We start from the raw sequence: 16,300 nt of genomic DNA on the forward strand, positions 1-16,300 counted from the left end.
ACACTCTGTCTTTCTGGCCTCGGGCTGCTCTCTCGCTGTGATAACACAGGTCTTATCCTTAAGCGCGTGTGTATTTGTGCATTTCTTCCTGCGGAGTCATAAAGACAGGAGGGGTTGGAGAGCTCTCCTGTGCCCATATGCCACAACCCCCCCTCTTCCACCCCGCTCCACCTCCTGCCATCCCCCGCCCTGTCCGTCCTTTCCAACCTCTCGGCTCACATCACTCTCCTCCTCCCAGCCACCACTTTCAGCTCGAGCCAATCAGAGGCGAGCTGACAGAAATGAATAGAAAGCTTTCTTTCGTCGCAGTGATGTCACTTCAGCCTCTAAGCCTGGATGCAGAGTAGATGGTTGCATCAGCCTTTTTGACATTACAAAACCTGTGCGTGTTTGTGTGCAGGACTGAGAGTGAGTGAGTGTGAGTGTGTGTGTGTGTGTGTGTGTGTGTGTTGATATATGTTTGGCTGATGCAGGCAGAGACTGGAATACCTGCCCTGCTGAAAGACTCCTTGTCTGCAGTGAAAGACTGTGTGTTTGGCCTTAACTCAGCAAGAACCCTCTGTGTTCACACACGATTTAACTCTGTTCAGGCAGGCTGGTTATGTAGCTGGTGTGTGTGTGTGTGTGTGTATTTGTCTTTTTATGTTGCCCCACCCGTCTACTGACAATTCCTAGTGGGCTCATTGAGCAATCGAGCATATTGAACTAAGTCTGCTGACTGCAGATGATTTGTTTGCCGGCGTACAGTACAGTAGCTCAGCAGGAAATGTCCATCAACATATAATTGATCCAACTCCTGTGTGGAAGGATCCATTAAAGCATACTACTGCTTTGATAGTTGTGGGCCAACCACAAATAATCTGCAGCCTATTTCAGGTTGTAACAAACACTATGAGAGATGTTGATATACTGTTGTTAGAATCTGGCAAATATACAACTTTAGAGCAAAGTTCCCTGTCACTATACGCACATTATAGTTCAACATTTGAGGAAATAAGCGTATTCTTTTAGCTTTTTTGCTCAAAATCGAATGAGAAAACTGATCCCGCTCACATGTCTACATGGTAAATATGAAGCTACCACGAGCAACCAGCTAGCTTAGCTTAGCATTAAAACAAATGGACACAGGAAGAAACAACTGGCCTGGATCTACCCAGCAGTAAATCTTGTTTGTTTAATCCAGACAAAAACTGAAGTACAATCGGCACGTTGTGCACATTTTTGGGGGTTTATGTGCCAGACTATTTCTTGGCTGGGAGCAGTTACCTTCAGGCAGAGACAGGCGATTTTTTTCCCTCTGTTACCAGTCGTAATACTATGCTAAGCTAACCGGCTGCTGACTGTAGTTTCATATTTACCCAACAGACCATTTCCCAAAAACCTGAACTATTCTTTAAAGTATTCCAAAAACAGTTTCAGTGTGATGATAAGTACTTTGTCGCCTCCTTGTCCTTTCTACTTCACCACTCGTAAATCCAGGAAAAATTGTCATTCACTCTGCTGTTGTGTTATTTGAGCACAGTAGATTTTGAACCAAATTGGTTTTAAATAAAAATGTGCAGTTGTACACTATCTGCACAGTCACAATATTAACGCTATCACCATAAAATGTTGAGTGTGTTTTAGCATTTGTGTTTTCCGTCTGTCACTCAGGCCATTGGAAATGCAAAGACCACCAGAAATGACAACAGCAGTCGTTTCGGCAAATACATCGAGATCGGCTTCGACACCCGCTACCGTATCATCGGTGCCAACATGAGAACATATCTGCTGGAGAAATCACGAGTGGTGTTTCAGGTGAGCGCACAAATGCATGAATGCACACGTGGCCTGTTTTGTTACATGTCTGGATGTTACGTTTACTTACCTTCATTCCTTCACTCATCGCAGTCTTTTACCCTTTCCTCCTGCATCACAGACAAATGAACAGCGTTAACCTTTGTACATGTCTCCATTTTATTCTGAACTTGACTTTTGAAGAGACAAACACACACACAAACACATACCATATATAAATAGCCCTCACCTACAGTTTCAGTTTGTGGAGTTTGTTTTTTCAAAGCAGCATGAATACACACCGTTCATAAGCTGATCTTACACTCTGGCTTCTTGCAGGGTAATTTCTTGAAAGGTCTGTTGAGTATCATCTTGATTTGTTTTTGTATTTGTATTTGACAAAACCACTCTACAATAACTTGTTTCCTTGACATCTGAGGTGTTGTGGCTATATGACCCCTCAGAGCTTGCCAGGAATAATGTCTTTACAACACGCACTACGACTATAATGTAATACATTAAGGGGTTTGTTCTCCGACTTCAGAAGAGTTGTTTGTTGCCAAAATCTGTGACTTATAGCTCACTGTCTGATTTGAGCCATTACAACAAACATTGTCTTATTTATTTAGGAACAGATTCAGATTCCTGACGGCTTTCAAAAATTACAGCAAATTTACCATAGAATTATAGCAGAATTAGATTTGTATTGTGTGTGCTTGGTGGTCTGTGGGTCATGTGTGTTCAGTAGTCCAATGTTTACCTGAACACTAAGACAGCTGAGCGCCTCAGTTCTCGGTTCTCTCAGAAGTTCCACTGGTAAATGAAGCAACGCACTCACCTAAACACGCCTGCAAGCACACGGATGATATCACCATGTCTGTGACTCACAGGAGCATTGACTTCCAAGTGGCTTTTACATGACTGTAGAACTGCTGCACATGCACACATGCATGCACACGCACACAAAGCAAGTTGGTGGCCTTGCAACATAATATGAAGTAGTTAAATTCTGTGTTCTCTCAGCAGACCTCTCACCTGCTCTTGCACTATAACATGACACCAGATACAGATAATCAGTACAGTCAGTTTGTGATCTTGTGATTTAACTTGTGTAGTATGCACTTTTCTGCTGTGTGCCGTTTGTGTATAGTAACTACTTCCGTGACTGCACTAGTGCTGCTTGAACTGCTGATTCATCATCAGTCACTGTATTTACTGCACAATTCTGCAAATACAGGAAAACTGCACTGGCATCAACAATCAGTGATCACAGGTAGACTTTCAACAACACTAAATGGAAGAAGCTTAACAAGATATTTACTCAGCATAGTACTAGCAGTATAACTTAACTTACTGATCCCACAATTCAACAGTAATATTAACCTGGCAGTAGAGATAAAGTAGATAATAACTCAGTATTTCTAAAGTGTTCTCTCCTGACAACATCCTAATTCTCTTTGTTTGCTTCATGTCCTCACAGGCATGAAGAAGTGCAGTGAGCCAGACACACACAGACACACACAGACACATACAGACACAAAAGCAGTGCGTTGCCTAAGGTCATCAGTTGTACTCATTAAAAAAAAAAAGCATTAACTGTCAGCCCGGCCCTGGTGTCCTTTAAGAGCAGAAGAAATATGCAGCAGTAGCTTCCTTCTTCACAAAGACAAGTAGGAGGAAACAAAGTAAACCCATTCTTTTAACAATCCACCTGTCACACTGGGTTACAGCCCAGGCACTCCTTTCCTCTGACCCCTCTTTCTCTCTTTCTGTTTTTTTCAATGTCAGGACAAACTTTTCCTGGTCAAATCTTCCTCAAGATTTTTTCCTCTGTCATTAACAGCCTCCCACATGTACATGAGTGTGTGCGTACACACTAGTGTACTGTCATAGACAACGCTGTTAAGGAATGAGGAAGTTGGTGGAAAGATGTGATTACTTTCCTCCTCACATTTTTCACATGCTTGGCTCCAGTACCACCCATTTACAGGTGTATGTCTGTCTATTTGCATTCTGTGTTTGGGTGTAGTGGCACCAATGCAGGACACAGGTAACAAACTTAAAATCCTGAGGCTTCTACATTTTACTTCCTGCTTTACAGCACCCATACAGCATGCTCACACACACACACACACACACACACACACATACATACAGACAGACAGACAGCTGTAAAGCAGTTTTAACATTCAAGGTTATTCATTTTCACCTGAAATGAAAAAGAGCTTGTGGTTAGGAAATATGTGTAGTATGTGTATGTATTTGAATAAAGCATGCTACAGGTGTACGTGTAGCATTTACTTCACATGATCTCCCCTTCATGCTTTCTTCCAGGCGGATGAGGAGAGAAATTATCATATCTTCTATCAGCTCTGTGCATCATCCCATCTGCCTGAGTTCAAGACTCTGAAGCTGAGTAAGTCTCATGCATGTATGCACACGCACACACGACACACACAAACACAGAACACTGTGGGCCATTTGCTTTAACTGTGCATTCACACTGCAAGCAAACACAAAAACAGCCTGAAATTTTGTGCATTTTTGTGCATAGAGCGAGCTAAATTAGGCTGCAGCACCCACAAGTGATCCAGGCCTGTCATATAAGTCAGGTACAGAATGTCTGTCCATCGCTACAGGAGGAGAAAGAAACACTTGTTTCTGACTGACTCGTATGAACAAGCCACAAAGAAACAGTAAACGTTAGAAAATGAATAAGAAATGTTTTTGTTTTGTTTTGTTTTTTTCTCCAACAGTTAAGCTGCAATGACTCTCCACAGCAGGAAAACTGCCAGAACACTGAAAATCCATCATCTCAGTCAGTCAGGCAAAAAATCAATTAAAGTTTAATTACCATTGTTTCCTAATATATGTATCCCAGTAAGAGCCATATTTAACTGGAAAAGATCCTGCTGTGGGGCCAAGATAGAACCAGGGTATAAAAACGATGCCCCCCCCTAATCTCCCAAAAAAATCCTCAGTAACCACAGTGAGGTTTCTGAGGAGCGCTGCCACATTTCGGATCAGTTTAGACGCAGCAAACTCATTGACTCTGTGGTTGAACAGGCTCTGATACAGAGCGCTCCCACTGTGGACCTGCACCTGCTCATCCTCGTCATGGGACACACACATACACACACTGCTGGCGCTATCACTTACAGCAATTCACTTGGCTCATGCACACACACAACACACACACACATTCACACACACAGCTGCTGTCTTTTCCTCTCCTGCTGACTTCCTGGCTCAGTAAATGGAGTGGTTGTCAAAGCCATGTCAGTGCCCCTGGTTGCCAGGCAACAGGCCATGCCTTATTTCAGTATAAAGTGTGTTTGAAGACACATCATTGTGATAAAGATGAGCAAGTGTCATTGTTACACAGAAGAAAGTCGACTTTGATTTTGATTTTACTTTTGTCTTTGAACACTGAGCCATCTGCAAAGAGACAGAGACAGTGTCTCAGAGTGAAAACAGGCTGGTTTCACAGGTCTCTTTTCTGGAAGTAAGACACAATCTGTGAGAATTTGATTTCTCTAACATGAGCGTGTGTCCTCATGAAGCTATTGTACTGAGAGAGAATGTCCCCACCCAATTTAAAGTAACTGATAATGAACAATGAGCCTCCATCGTCTCTCAGAAAAACCTTGGGTATCTGACTTTGAGTATCTTTTGGTGAATCTTCTCACACATCTTGTTGTGTCACAACAAGACACAACATTACTGTAACAGTACATATAAAATAAATGGTCTTATTGCAGTATTTTATAATGTCTTTAATGTGTTACCTTCCCATTCATTTCTGCATGATAAAGGAGGGTGCAGTGCCCAAGGTGCACAAGGTAAAACTGCACATACTGCATGTTTTCTGAATTTATTTACTTTCTCTCTGTCTCCGTTCAGGCAGTGCAAACGACTTCCTGTACACAAGGCAGGGCCGCAGCCCTGTTATCGACGGTGTGGACGACACCAAGGAGCTGTGCACCACTCGCAATGCCTTCACATTGCTCGGTAGCACACACATACTCTTCTGTGAAAAATTTACGCATGGGCGTAGTCTAATGCTTGGATTGAATGTGGGGATCATTGCATGGACTTAGTATAGCTATTTTATGCATTGGGGTTACAACAGTGAATGTAAGTCACTCAGATATTCTGAGTGTCAGTGTAACCTGAGTGTCTATCTGTGTTTGTCCTCTGCAGGTATTAATGAGTCCTATCAGATGGGCTTGTTCCAGGTTTTGGCTGCTATTCTTCATCTGGGAAACGTGGAAATAAAGGACAGAGACTCAGACAGCAGCCTCATTGCTGTGAGGATGATATTTATAATTCAGTACTGATTACAGACTGTCAGTGGGACATGTGCAAACCCGTTGCATAATATTTTTGCTTAATATTTACTATTTTCCATCTGTGGTCATGTGAATTTTAGTTTTAGACATATTTGAGTTTTTATTTGAACACAATTCCGTCTTGTCTATTCAGTTCTCGTGTCCCTAGTCGTATTTTTATTCATTTTGGAACAAAAGTTTGTCTTCATTTGACTTCAGCTGTCCTCCTATGACTCATGGCGTGATCGCAGTGATGAATGCCGTCCTATTTTATGCAACATGCCGCTCCTCAATCAAACATAAAAACACATTTAATTTAAATTGCAACATTATGCTCTCACTGGCATTGACCACAGTACCATATTCACCGCAGAGATAGAGTGATAGAGTGCGTCTTTAAGGAGTGTTTGTGGTAGTGTGTAAGAGACAGAAATATAGATATAACAATGTGGTTGAATAAGTAATAGGTCAGTGCTATAATTCTTTGGTGCTTATTCACACCACTTATTTATTTATAGCACCAACCCCGTCCTTGTGGGGGGAGGACAGGATCACTGGGCTGTTGAACACATTTATCCAAATAATAAAAAATCAAAAATAAACAATGTTTTCTGAATGAGTACATATGCAAAAATCCACATTTTCTCAGCTGGCATCTTACTGGGTTCTTCCTGGTAATGACGAATCTCTTCTTTCTCTTAAGCCCAACAATCGCCACCTGACGGCATTCTGCGAGCTGGTGGGTGTGACCTACCAGGACATGTCTCAGTGGCTCTGCCACAGGAAGCTGAAGACGGCCACGGAAACGTATATCAAGCCCCTCCCTCGACTGCAGGCTACCAACGCCCGTGACGCGCTGTCCAAACATATCTACGCCAAGCTCTTCAACTGGATCGTGGAGCACGTCAACAAGGCTCTGATCACCAGTGTCAAACAGCACTCTTTCATCGGGGTCCTCGATATTTATGGGTACGTCCATGCATTTGCCTGCATGAGTGGGATTAGTTTCAGAGGGGGTAACTAAACAGTCTGAGCTTTTAAATGTCAGTCATTTGTCAGATTTGTCTGAATTTGTCAGTAGACTTGATATTGTACACCATGGTTAAACAGTTATGAAGTAAATTGCACTGACTGTTCCACCATTGAATAACAGTCAGTCATAATTTTAGGAAATATGTGGAGCAAAGTGAAACAAATCATTTGCCCAAGTATGAATTTGATGAATTAACTGACCAAGTTCGGTTTATGAAAGATGTTATTCGGCTGGTTAACTTTATTGTTCTTCCTCACAAGGTTTGAGACATTCGAGATCAACAGCTTCGAGCAGTTCTGTATCAACTACGCTAATGAGAAACTCCAGCAGCAGTTCAACATGGTGAGCAGCATGTGTTTTACCTGCTTTACCTGCACATTATATTCACAGTTGTGAAATCTCTTTATTATATTTGTATGAAGCTTAATTTCCAACTGTGTGTGTGTGTGTTGTTTGTGCACAGCATGTGTTTAAGCTGGAGCAGGAGGAGTACATGAAGGAGCAGATCCCCTGGACTCTGATTGACTTCTACGACAATCAGCCCTGCATCAACCTCATAGAAGCCAAGATGGGAATCCTGGACCTGTTGGATGAGGAGTGCAAAGTACTTTTGATTTAGCCCAGCGAATCATATTTAACACTTAAGATGCAGAGAACATTGTTCCCAACACATCACAGTTTCCTTTTATTTGATGCAGGTTACTGTTTAGACCTTTTCCACATCGCAAGTCTTCTTAAAATCTTCTAACCTTATGTCTGTCATTTTACAAAGAGCACACACCGGCACAAAAGATAAGAGAATACAATTACGTAAGACCTGAAGACTTATGAATACTGTTGGTGGCACATGCAAGAAAAATCCAAAAGTTCATGCGGCACATTGACGAGAGGCTTGTGGGTTGTGGGTGAACATCTCAGTGAGAACATTTTTTATTTCCCATTCACACCCACATTCTGACTTTACAAACACTAGACCTGAGTCTCCAGCACCCTCCACATCTGTTTCACATGCAGGAAGAAAACCCAGGGTGAAACAGTGACCACACTTTGAACAATTACACGACAGCTTCTCTTCTTCTTTCTTTCCAGTTGACACAGAGAAGCTGAATGAGAGGCAGAGGCACATCCACACATTTTCATAGCTCAGCCAGATCACTAACAATGATAACTAATCTCTCTGCGGCTCGTAACCACTACAAGGTCACTTTGAAAGACTGTTGACATTTGAGGTGGGCCACATTTCTGACATAAGTGCAGGGAAATGCACTTGCTGGCAAGAAAAAAATATCAGAAAAATGTCTCTATGCACTGCGTGACAAGAAAGACAGCAACACTTGTAAAACATAATGCAACGCAGTCTAATAACTGCAATAAATATAGTCTGACTTTTAAACAGTACGCGTTGTACAGGACTTTGTGTTTTACTGCTCACAGTGCAACTATGAGCAGATCAGTTTATTCTCTGCATGTTTTCCTGACTGTTTCCTCTGTGTCGTCTTCCTTCGGATGCTAGATGCCTAAAGGTTCAGACGACTCTTGGGCTCAGAAACTGTACAACACCCATCTGAAGACCTGCTCCCTCTTCGAGAAACCGCGCATGTCCAACCGCGCCTTCATCATCCAGCATTTTGCAGACAAGGTGGGCCTGACACCGAGTGTGTTTCATGAGCGCACAGTGTTAATCACAGAGTAAGAGTAATTTCATTCGTTAGTTTGGTATTTTCGAATTCAAGTCTTGTTCCTTAGTCAGCTAGAAAAGTAATGACATGGCAGGTATTGGTTTGAGGGTTTAGTGCTTAACTACATGGATGGAGCAGATTTGCTGCAGTGTCTGCTGCAGTGCTGGTGTGAGATATTTTTAGGATAGCTGGAGGATAGATGACTTTTTTTTACTGTTATCTCTGTTTTCATACAAAAAGGCCCTTAAACAATGAAGTGTTTAAAAGTGTCTCTGTGTGCACTGAGGTGATTCACTTTAGTGTAATAGATTTCACATCCTGTGATGAGGAATGACGAAGTGTTATTTTTCAAGTCTGTTTTTAGATGCTCACTACAAGGTTACACATAAACGGGTCAAGGAATAATGTAGGCTTTTCCCATGAGGTCCCCTGATATTAAAATGGAATCTCATGGAAACATGTCTGACCAAGCACTTGCAGTGATTGATCTCGGTGAATATGAAAAGAAACTTGCATCAAGAGTTGGGGCTGTGCATAACCTACCCTGCAGGGCCAAGAGATGAAAACATTGTTTTGTTTAAACATTCTGTCCACGATTAAGCTTCAAATATCAAGGGTTAATCTGCTGAATACAGACCCTGCATGTCTGTGTCCCTCTGAGGAAATTAAAAAAAAAAAATCACATTCAGTCATGTGGAAATAATTTAAGGTTGGAATTTTTAGAAGATTTTAAGAGGAGTTTTGGTAACAAGCAAGAAAAGTTAACAAGAATACGCTGTAGTTGTAACACAAGCTGTCGTTGTTGAGCAGGTCGAGTACCAGTGTGAAGGTTTCCTGGAGAAGAACAAGGACACTGTGAATGAAGAGCAGATCAATGTGCTGAAAGCCAGCAAGGTGAGGTGCACAAACACAGACACACAAATCTACTGTACATCACAGCGTATACAGTAAGACAAAAGCAGATCCTGCCGAGGCAGGGTAGGTACTGTGTGTATGTTTCTGTGTACCCTTCAAATGAAGCCTGAAGCTTTTGCATCTGGTCTCTGTGAGGAGAAAATAGACCATTGTTTACTGACCCAAAGTATCGCCCAAAGGCTCAGGGAAGCAGCGCCCTCCACTGGTCATATGGAGATAATGTCGACTCCAGCATTGAAAATAAATGCTTGGTTCGGGAGATTTATAGTCAGTGAGGTTTATGTTTTGAATACAGATAACAGACAAAGCTGAGCACACACACACGTGCACAGTAAGTCAGGTCATTGGGCTAAACATGACAAAGTGAGTTTTCACTTCTTCTTCATACTAGTTGTGTCAAACTGGGTCTTCACAACTAAGTTTTAAAAAATACAGTAACTTCTTTTCAGTAACTTTATGAAAAGTGGTGCCATTATCTAGTTTGGGAACAAAATGAAGTGGAACTGGAAAACTTTATATAGGCTCTACAACTTTATATGAGACTCTACATGGGGGATCCGGTCTCACTACACACACTCGCACGAACATGCACGTGCTATTAAGCTTAAATAAGTCAGATCACATCCGAATTAACATCACGTGTGTCTGTGTGTGTGTTTTAGTCTTGGTTCAGGAGCTGAGGATAAAACTCAGCTGGGTCAAAAGGGACCTAAGCCTTTAAATCCTCCCTGCTGTTTTGGCTGCACACACACACACACACACACACACACACACACACACACACACACACACACACACACACACACACACACACACAGAGGCTATGATGCAGTGTTTATCCAAAATGTTCACAATGACCTTCGACTGTTCTGTTATAGACTTCAACAAGAGCAGAGCTGGGTAAGGTTTGAAATACTGTCTGCTCTAACTTCTAACAATGACTTAACACACACACAAACACACAGACACACCGGAACATATAGCTTGATTGTTGCCAAGGAGATCAGTGAGACCTAAACAATTGGGATTAAACGGTAATGAGATTTAGTCAAATTGAGTTTCTTTTTAGTTCTCTGCCAAGCTTATCTCATCATCCGATATGTGATTGGGTGTCAGGGGTGTGTGTGTGTGTGTTTTTTTTTTCTAGCTGTTGCGTTTGTTTGCCCATACCTGGCTTTTGTACACATCAGTAAAACAGCGGTTAAAGATGATTCAGCTTGTCAAAAGGCTTACAATGAAAGTCCTTTGCTTACATTATTTATTTATCTGGTACTCACCCACTTTATTTATTTACAGAGAACAACAGACAGAGAATAACTGACAGTCATCTTATAAACATTCAATTTCTAACTATTTTCATTGTGTTGTCGTGTAACACAGTAACACACAAAATGTGGAGGTAGAATATGCTGCTGGACTAAAAGTCCTCCTTGCTGTGAGTCCTGTAGGCAGCTTCTAAGAGCAACACACACCGGCATGTGATGTTCGTCATCATGAGATGTTGTGCATCGACTCGTTGGGATGCACCGCTGCGCACCAGCTCTCCAGGAAAGCAGCAGTTTTACTGAAACCTAACTGCTTTTTCTGTCTGTATGATGCATCCAGGATGTATCATACTGTTGTAGTGATGACTGACTAAAGTTCATCTTAACACTTAACGCTGCTCAAAACTGCACTGGGACCTGCGACATACACACAAGACTCTCACAGTAATGCAGAAATCTGTTTAATAAGTACTGCGCGTTCAAGAAATGCCTGATGCTGTTATTTCCCATGATGCCCTGTGATCTGGGAATATGATCAAGGTTAAAGCAGAAAAAAAAAAAACATTAGCCTCTCTTGTTTCATTGTGTTTCAGCCAGACATACACTGGTATTTCATGGCTTTGAATTCAGTGGAAATCACCCCAAAGTGTTTTGTGTTGGATCTGATTAAAAAGTCCTCATCCCATCATGCTCTGTACCATCTCTGTACTGTACAGCTTCATCATTAGTCTGCCTGGTTTTATTTCCTTTACTTCGGTTTGAATCATAGATGTGTATTCTAGTTCTTGATGGGCATGGTAATGGTTTTGAACTTTGGGTTTTTGGTTCCTTTAACCTTTCCTTTTTAATGTCATTGTGTTTCTGTTGTCACTCTGTCTCCATATGTTGTCCATGTATGTTTGGTTCTGTCCTCATCATGACAACCCTTCCCTGCCAGCAGAAGGTAAACACAGGCGTTCTTACAACGCTGGGCCGCCTGCAGCTCTTCTTTTAGCTCCTTTTTCTATCTTTTATCTTCCCTCCTTCCTCGTCGCTCTCTCTCTATCTGGCACTGAGTTATTATCATTCATAACAGCACTGGGGAGATTGAAGTTGTGTGTGTGTGTGTGTGTGTGTGTGTGTGTGCCTTCGTTTGCTGCATGGGGAGCACTAAAGGCACTCTTGGAGGAGAAAAGAGGATTGGACATAAAAACAAGGGACAAAGGAAGGAGGGTGTTTTTATGTTTTGTTTTTTTTTAGAGTGACGCTGAGAGCCAGCAGCACGTAAAGCCTTTGTGGCTCTGGCTGTCCTGCTTAATGAAGCTGGCGAGAAAAGCAGCATGGCAACGCTCTGAGCACAGCAGGAGGACCTGAAGCGGCACATAAAACAGCATCCTCCTCATATAACCCCAGTGTTATATGGAACATGACTGATGTGTGTGTGTGTGCTTTACTAAAGGGCATACATGACTCTATTTATGTCATAACATCATGGCAATGCCATGCAGTCATATATGGCAACAACATACTGTCATATATGACAGAACATAACCTTTTCATTATTTTTCATTGGCTTTTTATATCATTGTAACAACTGTCTGACTGCGAATGAGTTTAACCAAACGCTAATCAACAAATCGAGCGACATCTACTCACTCATCTACTTACTCATGTCACAACTGCCTTTACGCCTAATTACTACAAGTGTAAGTTGAGTTTGATAAATTTAAAAAGTAAATCATCAGTATCAATAAGCTCAAAATATATCTGTCGTCCTGCTTTGCCTGTGCCTATATGCACCACGCAGTAAGTAAGAAAAACCCAAGCGCATGTTAGAAGAAGAATCTGTTTGAAAGTGCATTTTTGTTCATGTGTGATCTACAGTAGTTGCACTGAAGCTTACTTTGACACTTTATCCAGAGTGAAATGCTTTGTCGTTATTTTATTTCTCAGCAAATCAATGTTGCCTGCAGTGTCTAATGCTACCCTCAGCTATTCTGTCTCTGACTGGATTTGGTGCTGTGCCCAGTTTGACCTGCTGGTGGAGCTGTTCCACGATGAGGAGAAAGCAACCAGTCCCACTGGTCAGGTCCCCGGGACTGGAGGCCGGACACGACTCAGCATCAAACCTGACAAGAGCCGGGAAACCAGCAGCCGGGAGCACAAGAAGACTGTCGGCTGTCAGGTTGATCATCTCTCCACTGTTTTGTTATTTAGACTGATGCTGTTGTGTAATGCAGCCACACACTTACACACTCAGTGTAGATATTTATATGTACACTGTGTGTTTATATTATATTTAAAAATCAAACTGTAAGAACAATCTTATTGATTATTGCCCGATCCACTTTGAAGACTAGCATCTATTAGCATGAACTTATTTTAATATTGAATATAATATAAATAAGATTTCAAGAGTATAAAAGGGACGATATTGATGATGATGGCAACGATGGTGCTGGTGGTGATGATGATGATGGTGGTCCTCTCTTGTAGTTTCGTAACTCTCTGCAAATGCTGATGGACACTTTGAATGCAACCACCCCACACTACGTCCGCTGCATCAAACCCAATGACTTCAAGATGGCCTTCTCGTGAGTCCCCTCTCTATTCATCGATTCTTTTTTTTTTTATTTACAAAAGTGAAGACAGTCTCCAGTAAAGTGTTATATTGTGGCGCCCCTTCATATTCTCAGTTTAGATTTTAGGTACCAGTAAACCACCATCATTAATTTAAACTGTTAAAACTGTTTAAACAAGTTATTAAAATTTCTGATGTCCTAAAACATTCTTGCGTGTATTGAATCGTGCACTGAGAGCAACCTTAGTCACCATCTTAGCTCAGGTGTAATTCATGGTGGCCGTATTGACTGTGATTACTTGTTGCTGGCAGGTTTGATCCTAAACGTGCAGTGCAGCAGCTCAGAGCCTGTGGTGTCCTGGAAACCATCCGCATCTCTGCTGCAGGCTTCCCGTCCAGGTACTGACACATCCCAGCAACACTGCTGATGATTCTCATAGACTCTGATGTGTTGAGTATGTGTTGTCAACCATTTTTTATGTTTTCTCTCTGTGGAGGAAACTGTTTTGTCTGGATTCAGTCAGGATGAGTCACCTAACAGGAGTGCTATATAAACAGCATGTTTTATACCTCCCCCTTTGTAAATTTATGAATTTTCTTTTTTTATTTATGATTTCAACAAAACTAAGGAGCTGATGTTTGGGTTATTGCGTTTTTCTAAATGAGTCTGTGTGTGTGTGTGTCACAGATGGACGTACCAAGAGTTCTTCAGTCGTTACAGAGTGCTGATGAAGCAGAAGGACGTGCTTCCGGACAAAAAGTTGACTTGCAGAAACGTTCTGGAGAAACTAGTGCAGGTCAGACTGTCTGGGTTTTCCCTTTTTTTCATTAAAATACCAACAATAAAAAATAAGAGATATTGTTTTTTGTGTTGCCTGTGGCATTTAAATCATAAACGGATTGTATGATTGGTTTTGTTTCTTTGTGATTGCTGTTTTTGTCCGTCTAACCTGTGTCTTATCCCTGAGCTTTGCTCCTGTCTTCCTTCAGGACCAAGATAAATACCAGTTCGGTAAGACCAAGATCTTCTTCAGAGCCGGCCAGGTCGCCTATCTGGAGAAGTTGAGGGCAGACAAGCTGCGTGCTGCCTGCATCCGCATCCAGAAAACCATCCGCTGCTGGCTGGCACGAAAGAAGTATCTGCGCAAGCGCTGCGCTGCCATCACCATCCAGAGGTTCACCAGAGGATATCAGGCTCGCTGGTGAGTCAACTGAACCTGATGTTCTCCTCCCTTCAGCCATTCACAAACAACAGTCACATGCAAAGTCATCTGACTCGCCTTTGACCGGTTTTGTTTTATAGGACAGTGCTCGGTAGAACAATTTATTCAGAAAACTATCTCAGTTAAATAAGTTAAATGCTGAAATCCCTAAGGTTCAAAGTAATATTAAAATTATAAATATGTGTTGATTGAGACTCGTGTATCTCGTCTCTCCTCAGCCTGGCCAAGTTCATGCGTCGCACTCAGGCGGCCACCGTCATCCAGAAGTACCAGAGGATGTACGTGGAGAGGAAACGTTACAGGCAGAAGCAGGCTGCCGCCCTGGCCATGCAGACCATCCTCAGAGCTTACATGGCGCGGCAGAAGTACCAGGCGGTAAGATATACATCACATAAACCACTGCAAAAAGAAAGAATCTGCTTGAGATCCCCATTAGCACACGTACTCTAATTTCTCTCTGCTTCTCCTTTACTGTGTCTATCTGTAGCTGCTGCGGGAGCACAAGGCCGTGATCATCCAGAAACACGTCCGTGGCTGGTTGGCCCGGTGCTGGTACAAGCGCTGCCTTCGCTCCATCGTTTACCTGCAGTGCTGCATCCGCAGGATGAAGGCAAGGCGCGAGCTGAAGAAGCTGAAGATCGAGGCTCGCTCGGTGGAGCACTTCAAGAAACTCAACAAAGGCATGGAGAACAAGATCATGCAGCTGCAGAGGAAGATCGACGAGCAGGTGAGATGTTGACCTTTAATCCCCATTTTTTTATATTCTCTTTATTTACTGATTCATTTGGGGTAATTTACTTTTTCACCATCTATCCAGAACAAGGAAAACCGGACGATCAGCGAGAGGCTCAACGGTCTGGAGACTTCCTACTCTGCGGAGAGCGAGCGGATGCGTGGCGAGCTGGGCCGTCTGCGCGGGGTGGAGGAGGAGGCCAGGAACAAAGCCAACCAGGTGACGTCGCTGCTGGAGGAGCTGGAGCGGCTGAGGAGGGAGCTGAGTTCGACGCAGCAGGAGAAGAAGACCATCGAAGACTGGGCGCAGACGTACAGGGACGAAATGGAAAAAGTAAGGCAGGATCCACATCTGTCCTGGAAACTGTTGATTTCCCCTCAGCTCCATCTTTTCCTAGTCCATTGTCTCTCATTGTATATCTAACCTTTTCCCGGCAAACAAATAATAGGTTTTGTATTTCAGGAAAAGTTCCCTTTTTTTCTGTGGCTAAATTGAAAACAAGTCATTTCTTTTCTTGACTCAACACCCTGCTTCCTCTCCTCCACCTAGTTTTCCAGTTTTAGTGAGAGTCCTGTCATTATTTTACAACCAAAGTCAATAGAAACGGCTCCTAATAATTAGAATCTCCCATAGTTCCCTGAAAATACACAGAACATAATACACAGCAAATACTATATTTGTATAAATATAAATATTGGCATCAGAGGAAAACAGTTTTCCCCCAATTTAGGAGCCAGAGCGAACCAGGGGGAAAATGGCACGTGGTGGGCTCAGGGGGCAGAGTT

The 16,300-nt window shown here is 42.4% G+C and overlaps 1 protein-coding gene across 2 annotated transcripts in view; it reads left to right on the top strand.

Annotated features, from left to right (window-relative positions):
- myo5aa (myosin VAa) overlaps positions 1 to 16,300 on the top strand; it is a 52,200-nt gene that overhangs the window by 19,318 nt on the left and 16,582 nt on the right. For both annotated transcript variants that reach the window (XM_041033695.1, XM_041033704.1), the window contains exons 6-23: positions 1,654 to 1,797; positions 4,111 to 4,192; positions 5,680 to 5,787; positions 5,980 to 6,086; positions 6,811 to 7,076; positions 7,401 to 7,482; positions 7,604 to 7,744; positions 8,654 to 8,779; positions 9,630 to 9,713; positions 11,940 to 11,942; positions 13,008 to 13,163; positions 13,475 to 13,572; positions 13,872 to 13,958; positions 14,248 to 14,356; positions 14,550 to 14,761; positions 15,001 to 15,157; positions 15,270 to 15,509; positions 15,600 to 15,848. In XM_041033695.1, coding sequence (XP_040889629.1) covers positions 1,654 to 1,797; positions 4,111 to 4,192; positions 5,680 to 5,787; positions 5,980 to 6,086; positions 6,811 to 7,076; positions 7,401 to 7,482; positions 7,604 to 7,744; positions 8,654 to 8,779; positions 9,630 to 9,713; positions 11,940 to 11,942; positions 13,008 to 13,163; positions 13,475 to 13,572; positions 13,872 to 13,958; positions 14,248 to 14,356; positions 14,550 to 14,761; positions 15,001 to 15,157; positions 15,270 to 15,509; positions 15,600 to 15,848 — 2,451 coding nt within the window. The remainder of the gene's footprint in view (positions 1 to 1,653; positions 1,798 to 4,110; positions 4,193 to 5,679; positions 5,788 to 5,979; positions 6,087 to 6,810; positions 7,077 to 7,400; positions 7,483 to 7,603; positions 7,745 to 8,653; positions 8,780 to 9,629; positions 9,714 to 11,939; positions 11,943 to 13,007; positions 13,164 to 13,474; positions 13,573 to 13,871; positions 13,959 to 14,247; positions 14,357 to 14,549; positions 14,762 to 15,000; positions 15,158 to 15,269; positions 15,510 to 15,599; positions 15,849 to 16,300) is intronic.

This window comes from Toxotes jaculatrix, chromosome 1, assembly GCF_017976425.1.
Source record: "Toxotes jaculatrix isolate fToxJac2 chromosome 1, fToxJac2.pri, whole genome shotgun sequence".
NCBI classification, from domain to species: domain Eukaryota; kingdom Metazoa; phylum Chordata; class Actinopteri; family Toxotidae; genus Toxotes; species Toxotes jaculatrix.